The sequence below is a fragment of the Canis lupus genome, chromosome 23 (genome assembly GCF_048164855.1).
Source record: "Canis lupus baileyi chromosome 23, mCanLup2.hap1, whole genome shotgun sequence".
In the NCBI taxonomy this organism is placed as follows: domain Eukaryota; kingdom Metazoa; phylum Chordata; class Mammalia; order Carnivora; family Canidae; genus Canis; species Canis lupus.
This window is the reverse complement of record NC_132860.1, coordinates 46,955,948-46,976,874: the sequence shown is the minus strand read 5'-3', so window position 1 is coordinate 46,976,874 and position 20,927 is coordinate 46,955,948. Positions and strand designations below refer to the sequence as shown.

Here is a 20,927-nt window from a genome sequence, read left to right as displayed (position 1 = left end):
GACTGAATTTTTTCATTTAATAATATGCATTTAAGTTTCCTCAATTTCTTAAAGTGGCATGATAGATTATTTTTATCACTGAGTAATATTTCATTGTATGGACGTACAATTTGTTTATCCATTCACCTGCTGAAGGACATGTTGGTTGCTTTCAAGTTTTGGCAATTATGAATAAAGCTGCTATGCATATTGGTGTGCAGGTTTTCTATGAATACAAGTTTTCATCTCATTTGGGTAAATGCCAAGAAGCTCTATACTTGCTTTTACTGTTCAGCATCTCCACTCAGAGAGAGATGAATCTCATTTTTTATGCAGCACATTTTACCTTGCATGTTCTTAATTGCAGTTTCCGGTTTTATCCTTAAAGTTGTCTTTTCTCAACTTGTAGCCATATTCATACCTTTCCTCCCTTGAGTTAGTATGTTTCATTAAGCACTATTCAAAATTTTATCCTTTGTTCCAGTTTCCTATTAACTCTACAAAGCATTGTTGAGCTCTTGCACCCATCAATTCAGTGAAATTGCTCTCGTTAAAGTTAGTGATTACTTCCTATTTGCCAAAATGCTTTTCAGTACTTATGTTAACATGCTACTGTCATGGGCTTGGCCACCAACAATTAACCACTTTCTCTTTCAGAAAGTTCTCTTTTTGGCTTCTGTGGTACCATTCTATCTTGGCCTTCCCTTTATAATATTGCTTTCCTCTTTTTGCACTTGCTGTGTAAATATTGATGTTTCTAAAGGTCATCCTCAAACTCCCTTGTTTGTGCCTCAGGCAGTCTCTTCCCCATAAGTTTGGCTCAGTCTATGGGCAAAAACTGCCAAACTTTTATTTCCAGCACAGATTTCTCCAAAGCCCAAGTTACAGTTTTTCATCTTATTTAACATTTCCATCAGCATATCTTTCAGACACCTCAGACTCAGTATGTGTAAAACTAAATTATTGAGCAGTAACATAAAGGAGTTTTGGGGTCATGTAGAACTATTTTTTTTATTTTTTGGTTGTTGTGGCGGTTACACAACTTTATGCATTGTTCATAGAACTGTATACCAAAAAGAGTGAATTTTATGACATGTAGAAAAGTAAAACTCAATAAAGAGAGCCAAATATATGGGCATACCCACTTCCAAAAAATAACCTCAATGGTTAATCCACTTCACTTCTCTTTGCATTTCTCATACTCTTTAAAGTTGATGATACGATATAGGAACTCATTGTTAGTTGGATGGATGGATGATTAAGATAAGTGTATAGGCTAAAGGCTCTTGGGTCTATACTTCAAGACAGAGAAATGTTAGATGTGATAGAATTCTTTAAAGTCAGACGAAAACAACCCCACATATTTCAGTGATAATTTATGACTTGTTTTTAATATTTATCAATGTTTATGAATATAATAAAATTAAACATAAGGCAGTTTTCAGTTCAGTTCAATGTTCTAAAAATTGCTGTAGGTTAATTCTTACTCTTTAAAAAATATTTTTTTCTCATTAAAGTAATAACCTGTGTGATGAATAATGAACATTACACTGTGGCCTTAGTTAGGCTCTAATTGGGTTAATGTTCCTAAATTCATTCTCTTCCCAACTTCTCTAAGAACACTGACAACTACTGATAGTCAACATAAATGATCACAATTTGGAAAAAACATTTTCTAGTTCCAAATTCACTCCTCTGGTGAGAATTACAGTGAGTAGCCAATGCAGTTTTATCTTTTTGAAGAGAACAGTTCTACCTATAGGAAGACATTTTGTCAATTCCTCATTATCTGCCGTTTGGCTTTGAGAGATGTATCTATAACATCTCAAAATAGAATAGTTTCCTCTTCTGCTATACCTTTGAAGCAGTTGAAGACAATCATGGTCTTTTTTCCTTCTCATAAATCCCAGTATTTCTCTAAATTTATTTTGAGACTGCAGCTCCCAGAAAAGATATGATAAAAAGTGGAAGAAAAGACTAGCAGTGGTCCATTGTATTCCAGACCCATAATGTACCCACACTATAATACAATACGTGGGTAGTTATAACCTTCAGATTTGTGAATACTGATGATTATATTGTTTTTCAGTGCTCTATAATATGTTCAGAGTGACAGAGAAGAAAGTATAGACAGAAATGTACATCTCAGTCTACTAGTGCCTTGCTAGAGAAATACTTGCTAGAACACTGGAAATTAGATTAAAAGCAAACATTAACTTAGTCTCCATCTAGCAATGAAAAAGAATAATTCCATCAACATAACACAGAGTGTGCCTAGGAACGGTCTTGCAACCATTTACATTAAATATTAAATACTAGAACTCTCTTTTGGAGGATAAGTAAAAAGTGCCAGTGAAATCATATTGTGGCACAAGGGAAAGGTAACATTGCCCTGAAGACTCAGAAGAAAATGCCTATGAAAAGTGTTTCATTAAAGGAAACAGAAGAAAATTGTATAACACATTTGCTTTACAATCTGTGAAAAGGAATTAGGAAATCAAGGAGAGAACAATTTGAGGGGGAAATACAGCTAGCTAAGATAAGGATAAGTTGCTAGAAAATTAAAAATATGAAGTCAAGTAAAATCTCTATTGGAAAATGTAAACAATAGAATTAACAGTACAGAAAATCTCATCAGTGATATATAGATTAAACCTAAAAAGTCTTTCCAGCATTCTTCTACCATAGAGAAAAAAGAAAACAATTCTAAAGGTGAAGATGATACATAAAGGAATAGAAATAATTCTATTACACAAATTTCGGGGGCGGGGAGAAATACAGAACAAATGGACATTTAAAGGAAGAAAAATTCTATAGCTTTAGTGTGATATGTAAAAATTTGAATGTGCTAAGAGACATAGCATGTTTTTGGGTGGAAAAACATGGAGATATGATTTCAAAGGTATGATAGGAATATTGAGTTGCTGGACAGACACCCATTTCTTTAAGTTAAGGAGGTTCACATCCTAGTAAGTTGATGAAAATAGATTTGCACATAGGCATATGAAGGAAATACTTTTTCTAATTACAAAAATGAAGAAAATAGTATCTAGCCATCTATTTTAGACCTATAAAAATGGTTTAATTTAGGGGTGCCTGGCTGGCTGGTTCAGTCATCTAAGTGGCTGACTCTCGATTTTGCTTCAGGTCATGATCTCAGGGTTTTGAGATTGAGCCCTGTGTTGGACTCATGCTCAGTGTAGAGTCTGAGATTCTCTCTCTCCCCTCTCCCTGCCTCTCAATCCTCCCACACATACACTCTCTCAAATGATATCTTTTTTAAAAAATGGGTTGATAATATTGGTTCCACTAGTACGTCAAAAGAGAAAAACCCATGTCATAATTTTAATAGATTCTAAAAAGCATTTGATAAAATTCAATGCCCATGTTTGATTTAAAAACAAAAAGAAAGTCTTAAAAATTTGTAATATGAGTATTTTTCCTTTATATAACAAAGAATATTTTAAACTAAGAGACAATATATACTTCTAATGAAGCACTAGAGATACTGTCTTTAAGGAACAACACAGGGATGCCTGGGATGATTCAGTCGGTTGAGTGGCTCTTGGTGTCGACTCAGGTTATGATCATGAGATCAAGCCCCATGTGGAGCCCTGCCTGGAGCCCCACGTTGGGCTCTGTGCTCAGCACAGAGTCTGCTTGAAGATTCTCCCCTCTGCCCTCATGCGCATACTCTCCCTCACTCTCTAAAATAAAATAAAATAAATAAAGTAAAATCTTTAAAAAAAGACAAATATTTCCTCCTTTGTTCTAGATGTTTTGAACAATAATAATAAAAGAGGTAAAACCAGAATTTTTTTTTAAATATTTTATTTATTTATTCATGAGAGACACAGAGAGCGAGAGGCAGAGACACAGGCAGAGGGAGAAGCAGGCTCCATGCAGGGAGCCTGATGTGGGGCTCGATCCTGGGTCTCCAGAATCATGCCCTGGGCCGAAGGCAGGCGCTAAACCGCTGAGCCACCCAGGGATCCCGTAAAACCAGAAATTAACTTTGGAAAAGGAAAAGACATTATTTGAACATAATATGATTATACACACACACACACACACACACACACACACACACAAGCTCTAAGTTTCTGACTCATTTAACCTGAGATACAAAGAGAAAGGATATGCATAGATTGAGAACAGGAGTCGATGCAGCATGTATTTCCATAGTTTCCTTATGTTCTTTCTCTCTCGGTTCTTGAAATAAACTTAGCACTCGCAAGACTCACAGGGTTAGGGGAGAAAGCAGAGTCACTGCCCAGGAATTCTCAAACAGCATCTCCCTCTATCCAGCTCCGTGATGTGCTAGGAAGTTCATTTTCCTCAAATATATAAGACAATTTGACTCTTGGGTATTTGCAAAAGATCTCAGAAAGATAACCAGATTCACAATTAATATGTAAAATTTAAGAGATTCCTTGTGCCCATAAGAATAAATTAATAATTATTTAGAAGATATAATGAGGGACAATTCCATTTATAGTATCAAACAAAATGAAGTTCTTAGGCTTAATCTTAGAAAGAAAAGCATGGACTTTATAGGTAAAAGAATAAACTTTACTGTGAAATAGCAAAGAAAACATAGATGAAAGCAGAGACAGCATGTTTCTGGAAAGCAATAAATAGTACAAGAAATTATTTCTTCCGAAATTAACTCTTGGGGGAGGGGCAGCAAAGGGAGACAGAAGGAGAGAATCTAAAGCGACTCCAAGCCTAGCAAGGAGCCTGATGCTTGGCTCGATCTCACAACCCTGAGATCATGACCTGAGTCCCAGTCAAGAGCCTGACACTTAATCAATTGAGCCACCTAGGAGCCTATGACATTAACGTTTTGATTCAACTTTGCAAAACAATGTTAAGTTCACTTGGTAAAAAAATATGAGAATGAATAAAATTAGACAATAAACTAAATCAGAAGGACTTGCCCTACCAGGTATAAAAAGTTATAAGATTTCACTAAGTAAAGCTGTGTAGTACTACTATGAGAATGACAGCCAGATCATTAAGAAAGGTACATGGTGCCAAAACAAAGTCTTAGCATATATGTGAAATTAATATATGATAAAAGATAAAATCAATAGAATGACTAAATTACCCTGTGATTGAGTATGGGGAAATTAACTACCTCGGAAAAATTGAGTTATGCATAAACACAAATATTGTTGATTTTCTCCTGTATTCTTTTGCAATTTTTTTTATAATTGTAGAAGAAATTTTTTTTATAAGATTTTACTTATTTATTCATAAGAGACACACACAGAGAGACATAGACACAGGCAGAGGGAGAAGCAGGCTCCATGCAGGCAACCCGATGCAGGACTCAATCCTGGGACTCCAGGATTGTGGCCTGGGCTGAAGGCAGGCACTAAACCTCCGAGCCACCCAGGGATCCCCTGTAGAAGTAAATTTTAAACAATATTCCTAGGATGCTCCACAGAAGCTCATCCAATATGAGGTTTAGAACACTGAAAAAAGCTCTGGAGGAGTCTGAGCTCTAATCTTGATTCTTCCCTATTTAGTTGGATGACCTTGGGTAACTTATTTCATTACTGGGTCAGTTTTTAAATTTTTTAAATGAAAGATTTGAGGTGTGCCTGAGTGGCTCAGTTGGCTAAGTGTCCAACTCTTGATTTCGATTCAGGTCATAATCTCAGGGCTGTGATATCGAGCCAAACATCAGGCTCTTTGCTGGGCTTGGAGCCTGCTTAAGATTCTCTCTCTAAAAAAAATTATATTTATATTTATATTTATATTTATATTTATATTTATTTTTTTTATATTTATATTTATATTTATATTTATATTTATATTTGTAAAATGAAATGAGAGATTTGAATTATTTTCTCCAATTTCCAATCTAAGTCTAAAATTTCATGTTCTGAACTATATTATCAAACCTAACTACTATGAAGAAGAAATCTACCTAGGGGATAGTAGCATGAAATCTGGAATCAGACTACTGTGTTCCAGTGCTGGTTTCAGCGTTTACTAGCTGTGTAATCTTAGGGAAATTTTTTTATCCTTTTTGTATTTATTTCCTTAACTAAAAATAAACCAAGGGTATTGATTGTACGTCATAGGCTTGTATAGAGAAATACAGCAATGCATGTAAGTATATGAAAGAATGCCTGGCACATCCTTGCTCAATAAAATCTTTTTTTCAATTTGAGATGTGAGGAGCTTAATTCCTCCACCACCCATCTATACACTCAAGCACAATGACATTGAGACCTTCCTGACTCTTGTGAAGAGATTCTGATATCCATTGGTAGGAGAGAGATTCTGTGGTTAGGCAAAAACTCTCCACATGATTCTGATCCTCTGCCCTTTCTTTTTATTCCCAATTCTAAAGAAACACTGTCAAGGGTCTTTCAAAAAGAACAGCAGTTCTCAAACTCTACAGCAGGTTAGTGACATTGAGCATCAGCACAAAGACTGATAAAATCAGTGGGATAAAAAAATTCTATTTCAATTTATTTGATAGTTAAAACTTAGGAGCACAGGGGTGGAATTTTATGTTTTTTTTTTTTTCTTCAACACGTGTTAATATTCCCAGAACATTTCCCCTTAATATAGTTTGGGTAGCGCTAGGTAGAGTTTAAATGCAGGTTAACACTCACAAATTAAATTATGTACCAAACTATATTATATTCAGAGGTTGATTAAAATATAGTCAAAATTGAATGCTATTGAAGTATTATTTCATTTTCCAGTTATATTCTACTGATTTAAAATATGTATATAAATGGCTGTGATCAGTTCTTTCGTAACTTACTATTGATCATATATAGGCCCTCTAAAGTCTAAGGGCCCTGGTGCAAATTATCTGCTGTTGTCATTTAATTTTATTTCTGCTTCACTTTGGATACTTTCATACTATAATAACATGTTTTCTCAAAAAAGAATGCATACTAAATATTTTTTCTGAAATCTAAAGAGTTACACAGCCCTTTTAGTAGCTAAAATATAAAGAAAAATGTTGCTCCAGGTTAAATCTCATCATTTTTTTTTTTTTTTAATTTATGATAGTCACAGAGAGAGAGAGAGGCAGAGACACAGGCAGAGGGAGAAGCAGGCTCCATGCACCGGGAGCCTGACGTGGGACTCGATCCCGGGTCTCCAGGATGGCGCCCTGGGCCAAAGGCAGGCGCCAAACCGCTGCGCCACCCAGGGATCCCTCATCATTGTTTTATTTCAATGAAAGCAAGATCAAAATTCAGTAATAAATGCTAACATAGGTCTTATTTTGCTTAAATTTCTCATCCAGCATCATCCACTTTTCCTGAAACTCTCAGGCTGTCCCTAATATTTTTATCAGTGCCCAGGGCAGAGCAGATGTTCTGTAATGATCATTTAAGTCAAGGGAAGGGTTGTGTGAGACTATTTATATAGCCATAGTAAACCTTGACCCAAGAACAATTGGAAGTAGTAGGGACCTTCTTGCTTAACATCATTGTCTGGCCCATCACTATAGATGATTCCGTAGGCTGCATTGGGTTAGTGGGAAGATATAGGCTTATATATTCTATATGAGAAAGAGAACAGAACTTTTCTAAACTGATACGGAAAACCCTAAATCTGGGGCAGCAGAAAGGGAAATGTAGTTTTTATAGCCATTGGGGTTTTGACTAGGGTAGTAATTTCTTGGGAAATTTCATACGTACTATGTTTTAGAGAGAACATGGTACCTATATAAGTTTTATCTCTTGCTCTAATTGTTAAGGTGATAATTAAACTTAGGTGCACATGGGATGATTTGGGGTTTGTTTTTTTTTTTTCACCACTTCTCTCTTAGTTATTTTCTGAACAGTTTTCCCTAAATAAGTTTGGAAAGTGAACATTATTTGAAATAACAACTTAAAGTTTTGGATTAGAAGCCAGTAAATCTGGAAAATGGAGATTTGCTCAGTGACAAGTTGCTGAGGCAGCTATAAAATTAGGATAATTAGGTGACTTCTCCTATTTATAGTATTAATTTCTTAAAGGAACCTATTTTATTTAAGGAATTGTTTTATCACTATATTCTAATATATATTTAAAATTAATTTCAGATTCTTTTAGTGACCACTATACTCACTTTGAAAGAGTTGTGAAGGCTCTTCTGATCAATGCTTTAGATGAATCTTTTCTGGGAACATTGTATGGTAAGTTAATATAAATGGAACAATTAGGATTTGTTTCTTTTTTCAATTTTTAAACATCCTAATATATAATAATTAATATAATATAATATAACATAACATAACAATATAATATATACTTAAGCATAAATCAAGAGACCCATTCTTAAGGCCCCCCATTTGTTCCCTCTAGGATCAACTACACCAGGAGCCCATTCACATCAAAAAACTTAATACTGTTTATTATTTGTGATACATGGAAAGTGCAAAAGAAATCTGTCATGTTCCTTTACCTTTAGAGAATTCACAGTGAATATGAGGATATAGGACATAGACTCAAAATAGCAGAGTAGTTCAATAGCCATGTGTTGTCCCAGCCTTTCTAAGCTCATTGAATTTCACCAAAACCTATATGCTGTTTCATGCTTTTGTGCCTTTGCCCATTAAAATATAATCCCTTTCTACCCTAGATTTTCCAGGTGAATGTAAAGTCGTTTTCACTGTGAAAGCTACTATGACCTACTCAAGTAACATTTTTACTCCTTCATTTGTGCTGTCAATGTCCTGGTGATACTGATGTGTATAGACTTTTCATACTGTATTGAAAATGTATTTTTGCCTTCCTCACTTCCAAGAGTAAAAGAAGAAACCATACCTTATATACTTATCCCTTGCATCTAACACAGAATTTGGAAGTTAATAAAGACTATCAATACATTGTACTGAATAGATACCTAAATGCCGAAGTGAGATTTCATTTACAGTTTATTGAACAAATATTTATTGAGTGCGTAAGAGGCAGGCATTTATTTGAGGTCTGGGGATATGGCAATGCCTAAGACAGAGATTCCTGTCCTCATATTGCTTAAAGTCTAATGGGAGAGACAGATCATGGATGAGTAAACAAATAGATAACATAATATAATTTCAACTAGTGATTAGTTCTTGAAAAAAAAATGAAGTAGATTAAGGAGATCAAGAGTGATAAAGGAAAGGGAAAGTCTGTTAGATTGTTCAAAGAAGGTCTCTCAAGAGGTGTCTTTTAAACAGAAAACTGAATGAAGTCAGGAGGAAAGTAATACATAGATCTCTCTGAGAGCACAGTAAGTGCAAAGACCCTTAGGTAAAAATAAGTTTGATGTGATAGATGAATGGATAAAGAAGAAGTGGTATATAGATCCAACGGAATATTACCTAGCTATAACAAAGAATGAAATCTTGCCATTTGCATGATGGATCTAGAGGGTATAATGCTAAGTGAAGGAAGTCAGGGAAAGACAAATACTGTATGATCTCACTTACATGTGGAATTCAAGAAACAAAGCAAATGAACACAAAAAAGCAAACAAAAAATAGACTCTTAACTATAGAGAACGGGCAGTTACCAGAGGGAAAGTTGGTAGGGAGGATGGGTGAAACAGGTGAAGGGGATTAAGAGTACACTTAATGTGGTGAGTACTGAGCAATGCATAGTATTGTTGAATTCCTGTATTTACATCTGAAACATATATAACACCATATGTTAATTTTACTGGGATTAAAATTTTAAAAAGTTTGATGTATTCAGGGAACAATTAGAAGGCTTCTGTGGTTCTTTCCTTTCCCTAATGCTCTGATGGAATTGGTTTTTTTTCTTTACTTAATATTTTAAAAAATTAAAATGCTTCTAACCAAATAACCAGGTATCCTTCTAAAACCATGGGAAGAAATTTAAAGTATTCAACTGCTTCACTATTTCCTAATGTTCTCAACCTTGGCACTATTGGTATTTGAGGCTGGATGATTCATTGGTGTGGAGGCTGAAAAGAATTAGATAGATAGATAGACAGACAGACAGACAGAGATTTCCTAAGGGCAAAGTGATTATATGTTGCTGGTGTTCCCCTGAACAGATGGCACCAGGCAAAAATCATATGCACAAGATATGTTGACATCTCTTCATTACTTGGATAACCGCTTTGTTCAGCCTCGTCTAGAGAGTTTAGCTTCTAGAAGTCGCTGGAAAGAGCAATACAAGGTATATAGTTTAATTTGTTTTTGAATCTCTGGTTGGGGAGATGAGAGTTTATTTTTATTTATTAAACTGATTATTGACTGAATAATCTTCTAAATTATTGGCATTTTTCTTGGTTAAATAATCAGTTTGTTTCTCACCTTTTCTAAAGGCTGTTGTTTTAATTATTATAATACTTACTATATGTATCCAGTAATTAAGTAGTTCTAAATGATGAATAATTTTAGAATGCCTGTAGAGCTTAGCCAATCTATTAAAATGAGGTTATCTCACAGGATGTTAATTGTTGTTTCAGAAGGAAGTTCTATTGCTAAAGAAGATTGAGAAACAGTGGGTTTAACTTTAAACTTAACTGGAGGACTTTTCAAGGAACATTAGTGTGTGAATTTATACTGTAAATCTTCAAGAGGGTGATGTAGAATGTAATGCTTTCCAAATCTGTGTTTTCCTATGGGCCTCCTTTCATGACCTTTTATCATCTCCTAGAATAAGTGGTTTCCATAACATAATTTGGGAAATACTGGCCTGGGTTGTCTCTGACATCCTTTTCCACCTTAAGATTTTATAATTCTATCCAATTTCGGGCAAGCATCTTTTTAATTTATAAGACTTATACTGCATTCCATGTTATCCCATAGACTTCTATTTTATGTCTCTAATAGTAGAGGCTGTCTTATATGATTTTTAAGAGTTTTTTTCTTAATCTCCTTCTAATTTCTATCCACCAATGATTAGCAGGAAGGAAAAAAAAATGGTAGGGTAACAGAAGTTCAAGTTCCTAACAGTCCTCTAGAACTCTACTCGTTAGCTACTCTACCTCATTTATGTCAGGAGATTGGCTTCATCCAAGGCCTATTTGGTCTTGAATTAACTGATAAATTAGCCACAGATGGTTTGGGTTTAAGGGACACTTATGGGATTACAGAAATAGAGAACTTCAGTTTGAAATATGGCTGAATTTAGGGCCATCATATATATCTTTTTGATTTGGGGTCAGTTTTTAACCTCTCTAAACTCCGCTCTTCCTCAGACACAAAATATTTATCTAATTTCAAAGGAAATATTTGCTTACTTAGAAGGTAAAATACGTAACACATTCTTAGAACATGGTATAAATATTATTTTCTTCAATAGAAAAATAGCATATATTTATTGATCATTTAACTTTGCCAAATAATTTGCATACAATGCAAACTATCTTATTTGATCTTCAGAGTATAACTCCATGAGGAAGGCACTGTTCTTTCCTCTGTTTTAGAGCTGAGAAAACTGTGACTCAGAAGAATTGAGTAATGCAAGGTTGCACAGCTAGTAATTAGGCCAATTTTTAAACCTAGAAATCATAAGTTCCTAGTATTTCTCTGACTCCAAAGTCCATGCCACTGTGCTATATTATGTTTAACTATACCATGGTATATTGTGCTGAATTTGGATTACCCGATGTTGAAATAATAACTGTGAGATACAAGAAAATATTAGTTTAAACATTTAGAGACATAAATAATCAGTATGATCTTGGTCAGAATTAGCTAAGTTATGCTACAAAAATAATATGACAGATCAACAATGAAAATCTTAATAGCTTTAACCCAACAAAGGTTATTTTTCAGTTCTATGTCCAGTGTAAATCAACGAGAGTGTTCTGCATGTTGTAGTCACTCACAGAGCCAAACTGATAGGGCTTTTATCTCGGATGTGCTTCCAGAAGTACCACAAGAAAGAGAAGGGAAAATGGTTTAGTCACCTGTAAGTGTCACATTGTCACAAAATGCCATGAAATATGAGAAATATTAAAAGTAGACAAAATACAATATAGTTGTGAATCATACAGTGTTAAAAAGGAAACTATCAGTATACTGAATATTTAATTACTATTAGGCTGATAGAGAATACAAATGTAGATTAGTAACCCTGCTAATATGTTCCCTGTGTACGGTTCAAATGCTATGGTAAAACCTAATCTATACTATTAATTATGACAGTAGTATCTAGCACAGGCCTAGAGTGTGAGCAAAAATATGCAACCACAAGTACAGCTTAATAAAGCTTATTTATGAATGCCAAATATTTTCTCAGTTTGCTTACTCATTACTAATTTAGCCATTAGACTGTCCATATCAGTACTGGCCACCCAGCAGTCCTGCTTTCAACTTGCTTTTTCCATAGTACTTTAGTAAACGGCCATAGGATGATCAAATTATTTCTGGAATATTTTGTGGGAAATATGATACAATTTACACAATAGAGACTGAAGTGACCTGGTTTTTCTCAATTTTTGACTAACCTAAATGAATTCATCTTTTTTATTAGAGTATCCTGAATTTTTGCTGCTCTTTTTTTCTATTTTTAAAAATATTTTATTTATTTATTCATGAGAGACATAGAGAGGAGAAACCCAGGCAGAGGGAGTAGCAGTCTCCCTGTGGGGATCCTGATGCAGGACTTGATCCCGGGACCCCCGGATCATGACCTGAGCCAAAGGCAGTTATTTAACCACTGAGCCACCCATGCATCCCTCTGTTTTTCTATTTTTAACTAGAATGCCTCATTTATACTAGAGAGAGAAAAGAAAAGTAAATTAAAATCTGAAGAGCACTAAATACTAACTCAAAAGTAGGAAGGATATGAAACTAATTTTTTTTCTAGTCTGGTTTCTTTTCAATTAACAGCCTAAATTATAAATTCTTTTTTTTAAATTTAAAAATAGCTTGTCAAATATCTACTGTGTGTTCTGTGTTAAAGCAAGAAATACCAATGTGTTTTGCTCTTATATCTATTATTGTCATTCTCAATATTGGTTTTAATTTAGTTAGGTTCTTTTATGTTTTATTTTGTTGTTTTTTTTCCAATCTTGTAAAGCTTCATTACATTTTCTAACTGTTTTCAGGAACGGGTGGAAAATTATTCTAATGTAAGTATTCACTTGAAGAATCCTGAAAACTGTTCCTGCCAAGCTTGTGGATTGCATCGCCACTGCAGATACTCAGTGCATTTATCAGGAAAGTTGTATAACACCAGGACCATGGAAATAGATGATTTCATGTCACATGATAAACAGGTATTTTTCCCTCTCATTTTACTTTTTAGTATTTAGAAATTTTCGATATATAAGTTTGCACAAATAACTCTTATTTTTTATAAATGGAGAAAGCACTAGGAGAAGGGAAAATAGTACAAGAAAAGAGGTTATAGTTTTTGAATGTGAAAAATGTCTTTCATACAATGTATGGCAAATACACTTCTAATTCAGATACTAAACTCTGTTTAAGTACAGATCACCCAAACTGCAGGGAGAGGAGAAGGGTATAAGATGAGAGTGAAAAGGCATTTAACTTAGACAAGGAAAGACTTTGAGTCCAAAGGAGAATTTAACTCAAGTGTGAAATTTTATGGCAGATAATTGAGCAAATGGACAGTCCACAGGCAGATAATTGAAGATGCCTGTCATCTTAATATGAGAATCGAAAGAAAATAGTGTTTCAACCTAGAATATATCAGAAGTGTGTCAAACACTAGACAATCACCATATACCTGAGGTTCTATTAATTCTGAGTGAAAAGACAACACTGAAGAAAATATTTGAAATATTTGAAGAATATTTGATAAGCAAAGCAGTAAGTGTGAAGAGAGAAGTGCAGGTGCAGTCTAATTCTATTTATTTTTTAATCTTTGTAAACATTTATAGGGGCTCCAGGGTGGCTCAGTGGTTGAGCGTCTGCCTTTAACTCAGGTCGTGATCCCAGGGTCCTGGGATTAAGTCCCGCATCAGGCCCTCCACAGGGAGCCTGCTTCTCCCTCTGCCTCTCTCATGAATAAATACATAAAATAAAATAAAATAACATATTGTGTTTATAAATACAAAAATATTAATATCAAGGGCTTCCTCTGATGAGTCTGTATATCCATGAAGGGTTGTGTGTTTGGGGGGCTCTGAGAGTTACTTCTAAGTACTGCCAGTCTATTACAAAGCTAGAAATAGCCTATTAAACTAAATCCTTCTACTACATTGGATAGTATAATTCCTCAGTACTAGTGGCAGTAACTGATCAAATCCCTCTAAAGTATCTGCAAGAATCACTTGGAAATTTTCTTTGGGGAGAATGAATTCAGAATTAGTCTTTAATATATCATTTAGCAAATTACTATAAAAACACATTTTTTTCTCAACATAGTCAATATGCAAATCTCCCTATTGTTTAAAAACCAGTTTGTGACTTTATGAGTTAAGACAGATAGAATCCTAATAAAAGTGAATTAATACTTTAAGGATCATGATGTATTTTGTATAGGTAAAAAATAGTGGTGTACGTTCACTGTCTTTACTGTCTATAGCTAATCCTGGAAAGGGAAGTGAGTTAGAAAAGCATTTCTGAAGTTCTGATATTCCTATGAAAGAGCAAAGATTCTGTATAAAATAGTTATTCAAATATCTGCTTTTGGCTCAGGTCGTGATCCTGGGGCCCTGGGATCGAGTCCTGCATTGGGCTCCCCGAAGGGAGCCTGCTTCTCCTTCTGCCTGTGTCTCTACCTCTCTTTGTGTGTCTCTCATGAATAAATAAATAAAATCTTAAAAAAAAGGAAGCAGAGTATATACATTATCCTTGCAGCTATACAAAAATGTGTGTACACTTGTATGAATAGCTGTATGCAAACATTAAACTAGTTATTGTGTAATATAAGGTAATGTAATTAAAATTCTTTAGTATTAAATTTTTCAGTAATTTTTTTCTTTAAAGGGAAGAAACATTTTTTTAAAGATTTTATTTATTTATTTATTTATTTATTTATTTATTTATTTGAGAGAGAAAGAGAGCGTGAGGGGGTTGAGGGATAGAGGGAGAAGGAGAGAGAATCTCATACAGATTCCAGGCTGGGCACAGAGCCCCACACAGGGCTTTATCTCACAACCCTGGGATCATAACCTGAGCTGAAATCAAGAGTTGGCATTTATCAGACTGAGCCACCCAGGGACCCCCGGAAGCATCACTTATTAAAATCTGTTTTATATCCTACTGAGCTACAATAGCAATGCATGTATGGAAAGGAAAGGAGAAAATAATAAACCTGTTTTTCTTCCAAGGCTTTGGAGAGGCTTTGCCACCTCCAACCTACCCTTAGGTTGTTTTGAAAAGTAATTCTCCATTTTGTGTTGCTGTTGATAGTTATATAAAATTGAGACTGCTTGGGGTTATTAACTAGGGCTCTCTTTAAAGGTGCAAATAATGAAGAATGCACTTTGTGAATTTGTTTGATAATAAAACTTTTCTCCTTACTTACCCAAGATTAGCTTCTTTGAAAGACAGGATACTTTAATGGAAAGTGGAACTGGTGGGAGAGAATAATTTTAGTTACAGTAGTCTTAGGGTACTGAGACTAGAGGCCTTGGGTCACCAGGTCCTGGTGAAATCTGGGGGCATAGATTGAGAAGGAAATCAATCATCTGAAGGAAGGAGATGTGAAATCTGAAATGGAGTTGGGAAGACTAACAACAATCTTGAATTAATTTCAATTTTTCCCAGAATCTGGCCAAACTCCTAAAGATGCTTAAGATCCAATGGGGAAAGGCAGTAATTTTGAAATAAGTGTCAGTATGTAATATGTCCAATGCAAAAACAGGCCAAGAGAAAATAGAATCCTTTGGCTCAGCCTATTGCATTATATGTTTCTAAAGATCTAGGTACAGAAAACAATGGGACTTCCATTCTTCCTCTTTTCTTGAGGATCTTTTTTCTTTCTTCTCTATACTTTAACTTCCATAAAGAACTGGCTCCTCTGTATCTAAATGAGGACCTAGAGAAATACCTCAAAAAGCTCCCTGTAATCAGCTGAATATTACAAATGTGCACAATGCATGTTTCATTGTATTCTTACCTTAATTTGTTAACCGGTGTTAGTTTATACTTCTATATGCTGTATTTAATAAATTACAAATCACATTTTTTTCCTACTGCTTTGCAATTCACCGTCTGCTGTTTTAGGTAAATTTGGTGACAGGTTTTAGCTCTGTTTTGAATTGTATCTTTGGATAAGTAGGATCCCTTAATTCACATTGATAACTGAGTTAAGTCACTTATCCTCAGATTTATCAGTTTATTAGAACTATGCTAACCCTGCACAGTGGATTAGTAATCATTTACATGTCATTTGGCTTATCTGCTTTGAGAACAATCATCATAGGACTTATTTTTCTGTCTCTGGCAATTTTTTGATATTGTCTATCTTGTTGGAATAGAGTCCTTAATATCTAGAAATGCAATTAGATCATTAAAAGTAGTCTCTAAATACATTTCTTGACATTTAAGTCCACTGGTCTTACAGCATAGAGTAATTTTGTTTTAGGACTTTATATAAATGGAACCCTACTTTGTAAGCTGTTTCACACTGTACACATAAATTCTTAAGATATAATAGGCTGTAACCATACACTTAAAACAGGGAAAAGAGAGAGGTCTACTTGTAATATTATAGCTATTACATACATCTACTCTTTTCTGTGAACACTTACTAACAATGGTTAAGGCTCTTAAAATGTGATCACACTTGGGAGGAAAATAGTATGAGAATATTATAAGGGTAATTTTAGGTTTATTTATCTTCGTAAATGTTTATAGCTGCCAAGAAGATAGGAATTAGAAATAGAAAGAAGTAAACTATGATGTTAAATATTTTCAGTGCGTATTTTTGTTTCAGACAGGTAAAAAATTATTAAATAAGGATTTTTAAATACTTCTTCCCTCTTGGCCTAACTTAAAATTTTTATACAGATAAATCCCTCAGTTTTATGGAAATATAAAACACAGTGTGTTGGAAAATTTTTTTATTAAATTCTATTATTATTCTACTGTATTTTATCCAGAACAGCCATAGGAGACTTCTTCCACACAATCTTCTCTGGTAACAGAGATAGAGAAACAGAGGGTACCCCTAGTGGTCGCTGCAACTATTGTGGCATCTTTTTTACTCAACGTGAAAAAGGAGGTATTGGCAAGGGAATTGTTAGAGTCCATATGACTGGTTTGATGACAATGTTGAAATGGAAAGCTTACTGGGAGTAAATAAGCAATGTACGATAATACATGATTATTTTTAGTCATCTAAAAACAGAAAGATTTTTGTAGAACTTGAATAGAAATCTGAACCGGGTTTTCTTCAATTTTTGAGGATTTTAAAAAAGATTGTAAGATGTCCCAAATACCATCTTCACAAGATGATGTATCAAACCTGACTGTTGCTAATCATATCTAACTTTTATTCAGTCTTGCCAGTTCACTCTTCATTTTATTACTATTGTTTTTGCCAGTATACTCAGATTACTTATTGAACTCCTCACTTCTGTGAACCCTTGTGATATGGCTTCAGAAAAACAATAAAGTTCTTTGTCAGAAAAAAATACAAGTTACACAGATGAATATTGTAACTATAGCACTTGTATTGAACTCATGAAACCAGGCATGAATTCAGGCACAGAAACAAGTACATAATTTAACTAGGAGTTTGTCCATTTCCTCAAGTTACTCCATGAGAATAATACTGATCATGTTATATGTTTAGTTGTAATGTTTAAATTTTAGTTTTCCTATTTTAGTTATCAGTATGTATAACAGGGTACATATTCAAAACATTCTGAAAGAAAAATGTTCTGGTTGGTTGATTTCATAAGAAGAGAATTCTTAATCATAAAATCCTGGAAATCCATATAAGCATAGAAATTAAAATTCTCATAGTTTGCTAACAATAAAATATTAATGTGTTTTAATCATATTAGAGTGACTAAGGAAACCAATACAACTAAACACAGTTATTTTTTTACTTTACAAAGTTTTTTGGAAAAAATTATTTAGTGAAAAACTGTTAACACTTAGTATTGATATGAGTTTGTTTCAGTTTTACATGTTGCTTATACATGTAAGCTAGAAAATTGTCATAATCCAGGCATTTTTAATTTAGTAACTGTACCACTATGTACACAACTGCTTAGTCGCTTTTCTTGCTTTTAGGTATGCCCATCCTTCCACATTAAAAGCCATTTTTCTCCTCCTTCTTAAACTTGGCTAGCTATTTTCTAAAGATTTAGTTCAAGCATCACCTACCCATGGACTCTTCTCATCTCTGAATTGCGTTAATTGTCCCTCCTCTGTACCTTGATAGCATCTTTTGCCCAGCATTTGGTACACTGTGTTTTAATAGATTATTTTTCTCCCAAGACTATAAGCTCCCCTAATACAGGTAGTATATTTTTCACTTATGTATCTTCAGTGCTTAGCCCAATACTTGAAACTGAGCAGATGCTCAGTTTTTCTTAACTAAGTTGTATAATGAGAGAAGATAAAGGAATTATTGTGTAAACATTTTAAAAATTAAATAATGCAGTCATTAGATTTTGCTATTAAAGAAAATCTCAAGGCCAACAAGGCTGTATAATCATTACTGTATCTTTTATTTCATATGTCAGATAATAATGTTTTTTCCTTGATGTAGGTGTTTACTGTTGGCAGAATTTGTGCTAATCGCACCAGAATTTATCATAAACTGAAACATTTTAAGTTCAAGCTGTACCAGGAATGTTGCTCCATTGCAAAGACAGAAGAAGTTGAGGATGAACAGGTTAAGGAAACAGTGGAAAGAATTTTCAATCAGTCAAAGGAAAGTGGCTGGATTAAGGAGGTAAGGTGAATACAGAAGAATCATATCATTCATAGATTCTGGAGCTTAATTATGATCAGCAAAAGGATATAAATGATTAGAAGAAGAACGTGAAATTTAAAAGAGAATCTCTCCTCCCCCCTACCCTCGTCTTTGTATTTTCTCTTCTTCCACCCATTCCTTTCATGCTTATCATTGTACAACCCTGAATAGGTGCCCTGATGTTCTAAGCATTCCTTCAGCTCATCAGATAAATTGAAATCAGCAATAATACTGTCCTGTGATGAAGGACCTCTGTCCTTTCACTTTTATATATATGGTATTCCTTACATATATATTAAGTCCCCTTATTTTCCTTGACAAAGTGTAGGACTCACCTCTGCTTGTCTGCTTCCTATTCTTTAGAACAGTTCTTGTGACCCGAGAGTGAAGAAGCACCTGGTGCCAATCTGAGGAAAGGATCTCGGCTGCCAGTTGTAATACCACCCACATCCTCTTCTTGAGGACATGGGCTGAGCAGTGAGCACACTGTAACTGAAGATCAAGGGGAATGCAGAGGTTTCAGGCCACGGCACTGATTTTGATTCCCCCAAATCCTGTTGATCACTAAGTTTGATATCAGGGATAAAGTGGGGGTTTTGAAGAGTGCACTGGATTCCCGAAGATCTGCTGGCAGCTCAGAAGCTCTGGTCTGCTCACAGAGCTTTTAGAATTGCTTATGGTACTTGGAAAGAATGCTCATATGACTGTGGTGGTCTAAAACCAGTCTAGTTAATGGGAATGTATAAGAGAACACATATAGTAGATTTTCGGGCAACTCAGATCAACAGTATATTTAATCTTAAAAAAACAAACAAACAAACGAAGCCTGACTTGAGATCTGTTGCCTGGGTTATTTATATCATAGGAAATTTATAAAAGAGGAAGATAAAAAAGAAGAGAGCTTAGTGAATACACTTATGAGCAAAGGGAAAGCAAAAGAACAACAAACAGGAACTCGTTAGGGTATGGCATGCTCTGCAGAGGTCTCCCAGTCTGCAGAGTGACATCAAACTGGTTTCCCTTCTGACAATTATCCTCCCCCACAAACCCCCACCTGGTGATCTCTCTCTGCCTTCCCGACCTCCCACATCTTAACCCTTCCGTAATCTTTCTCTCATGTTACTCTCCACGGCTTTTTATCTTTTACTTTGCTTCAACTTCTCTCCCTGCTTTGCTCCCTGTCCTCCTCTGTGCTTTTCTAATTTGCCTTAGGGAGGAGCCATTACTTAGCCAGTAAGCCCCGTCTTTGTTTCCCTTGATGACATGAAATTCTTAGCTGCTTTTATCGATGGGTTTAAAGGTTGCCAACCTCTAGTGGAGTTGAAAAACCTACCGGGATACCACATTTTTTTTTTAAAGAATTGTGTACTAGGTGTAGAAAAAAATCACTGTGCATGTATTATACATAGTATGTAATGATACTATATATGGGGAAGAATGTTAAACTTCTTGCAGAGAAAAACTAAAAGCATTTCCAGATCATGCATCTTAGAGAAAGCCTAACAAGGTTTCTAACAGAAGGGACCTGGAATAAGAGAAAATATCTGTAGAAGAAAAAAAGCCAAGTGTTCTATTCTGCTTCAAGAACAACACTTAGCATTGGGCAGTTAAGGTATTTCAGGGTCATGTATGTGTAGGAAAATATGCACCTTTTTTGTATTTTCACATGCAAAACCAAAGAGCTTCATTTTCTTTTTGTGATCCCTCCTGCTTTAAAAATATTTGACCATAGATTTTCTCAAAAGATTTCCCAGAAACAAAAGTTTAGACCCACTGTAAACATATATACACCTTTCTATGCTGTGATTAAACTTCAGAATTTATCAAACACTGACATTTCTCAGCATCACTCCACCTAATGGTCAGGGAGTAGGAGTGTCCTTGCGCGACAGCACTGCACGTGCTTGTGATGCACGCCTTTTTCTTTGGCTGCAGGCTCAGGGCCACAGTTGCCCTAACCTTTTCGAATGCCAGGGCTCAGTGCTGCTTGAATGACCCTATCTGTAGCCCTTTTCGCACCTGCCTCCTAATCATCATGTCATCCCCTTCTCTTACCTCACACAAACTATCTGGTCCTGGCTTTCCTCCCAGCTTACACTGCACACCTTGCTTTT

The 20,927-nt window shown here is 34.9% G+C and overlaps 1 protein-coding gene across 9 annotated transcripts in view; it reads left to right on the top strand.

Annotated features, from left to right (window-relative positions):
* Positions 1–20,927, top strand: part of CCDC82 (coiled-coil domain containing 82) — a 34,220-nt gene that overhangs the window by 9,500 nt on the left and 3,793 nt on the right. For 4 of the 9 annotated variants that reach the window (XM_072795087.1, XM_072795086.1, XM_072795085.1 and 1 more), the window contains exons 4-7: positions 8,046–8,138; positions 10,007–10,131; positions 13,016–13,186; positions 18,607–18,792. In XM_072795087.1, the coding sequence (XP_072651188.1) occupies positions 8,046–8,138; positions 10,007–10,131; positions 13,016–13,186; positions 18,607–18,792 (575 nt within the window). Of the gene's footprint in view, positions 1–8,045; positions 8,139–10,006; positions 10,132–10,423; positions 10,506–11,738; positions 11,875–13,015; positions 13,187–18,606; positions 18,793–19,176; positions 19,226–20,927 lie in introns of those variants that run through there. The other 5 variants (XM_072795088.1, XM_072795089.1, XR_012015979.1 and 2 more) reach the window with 5 other exon arrangements.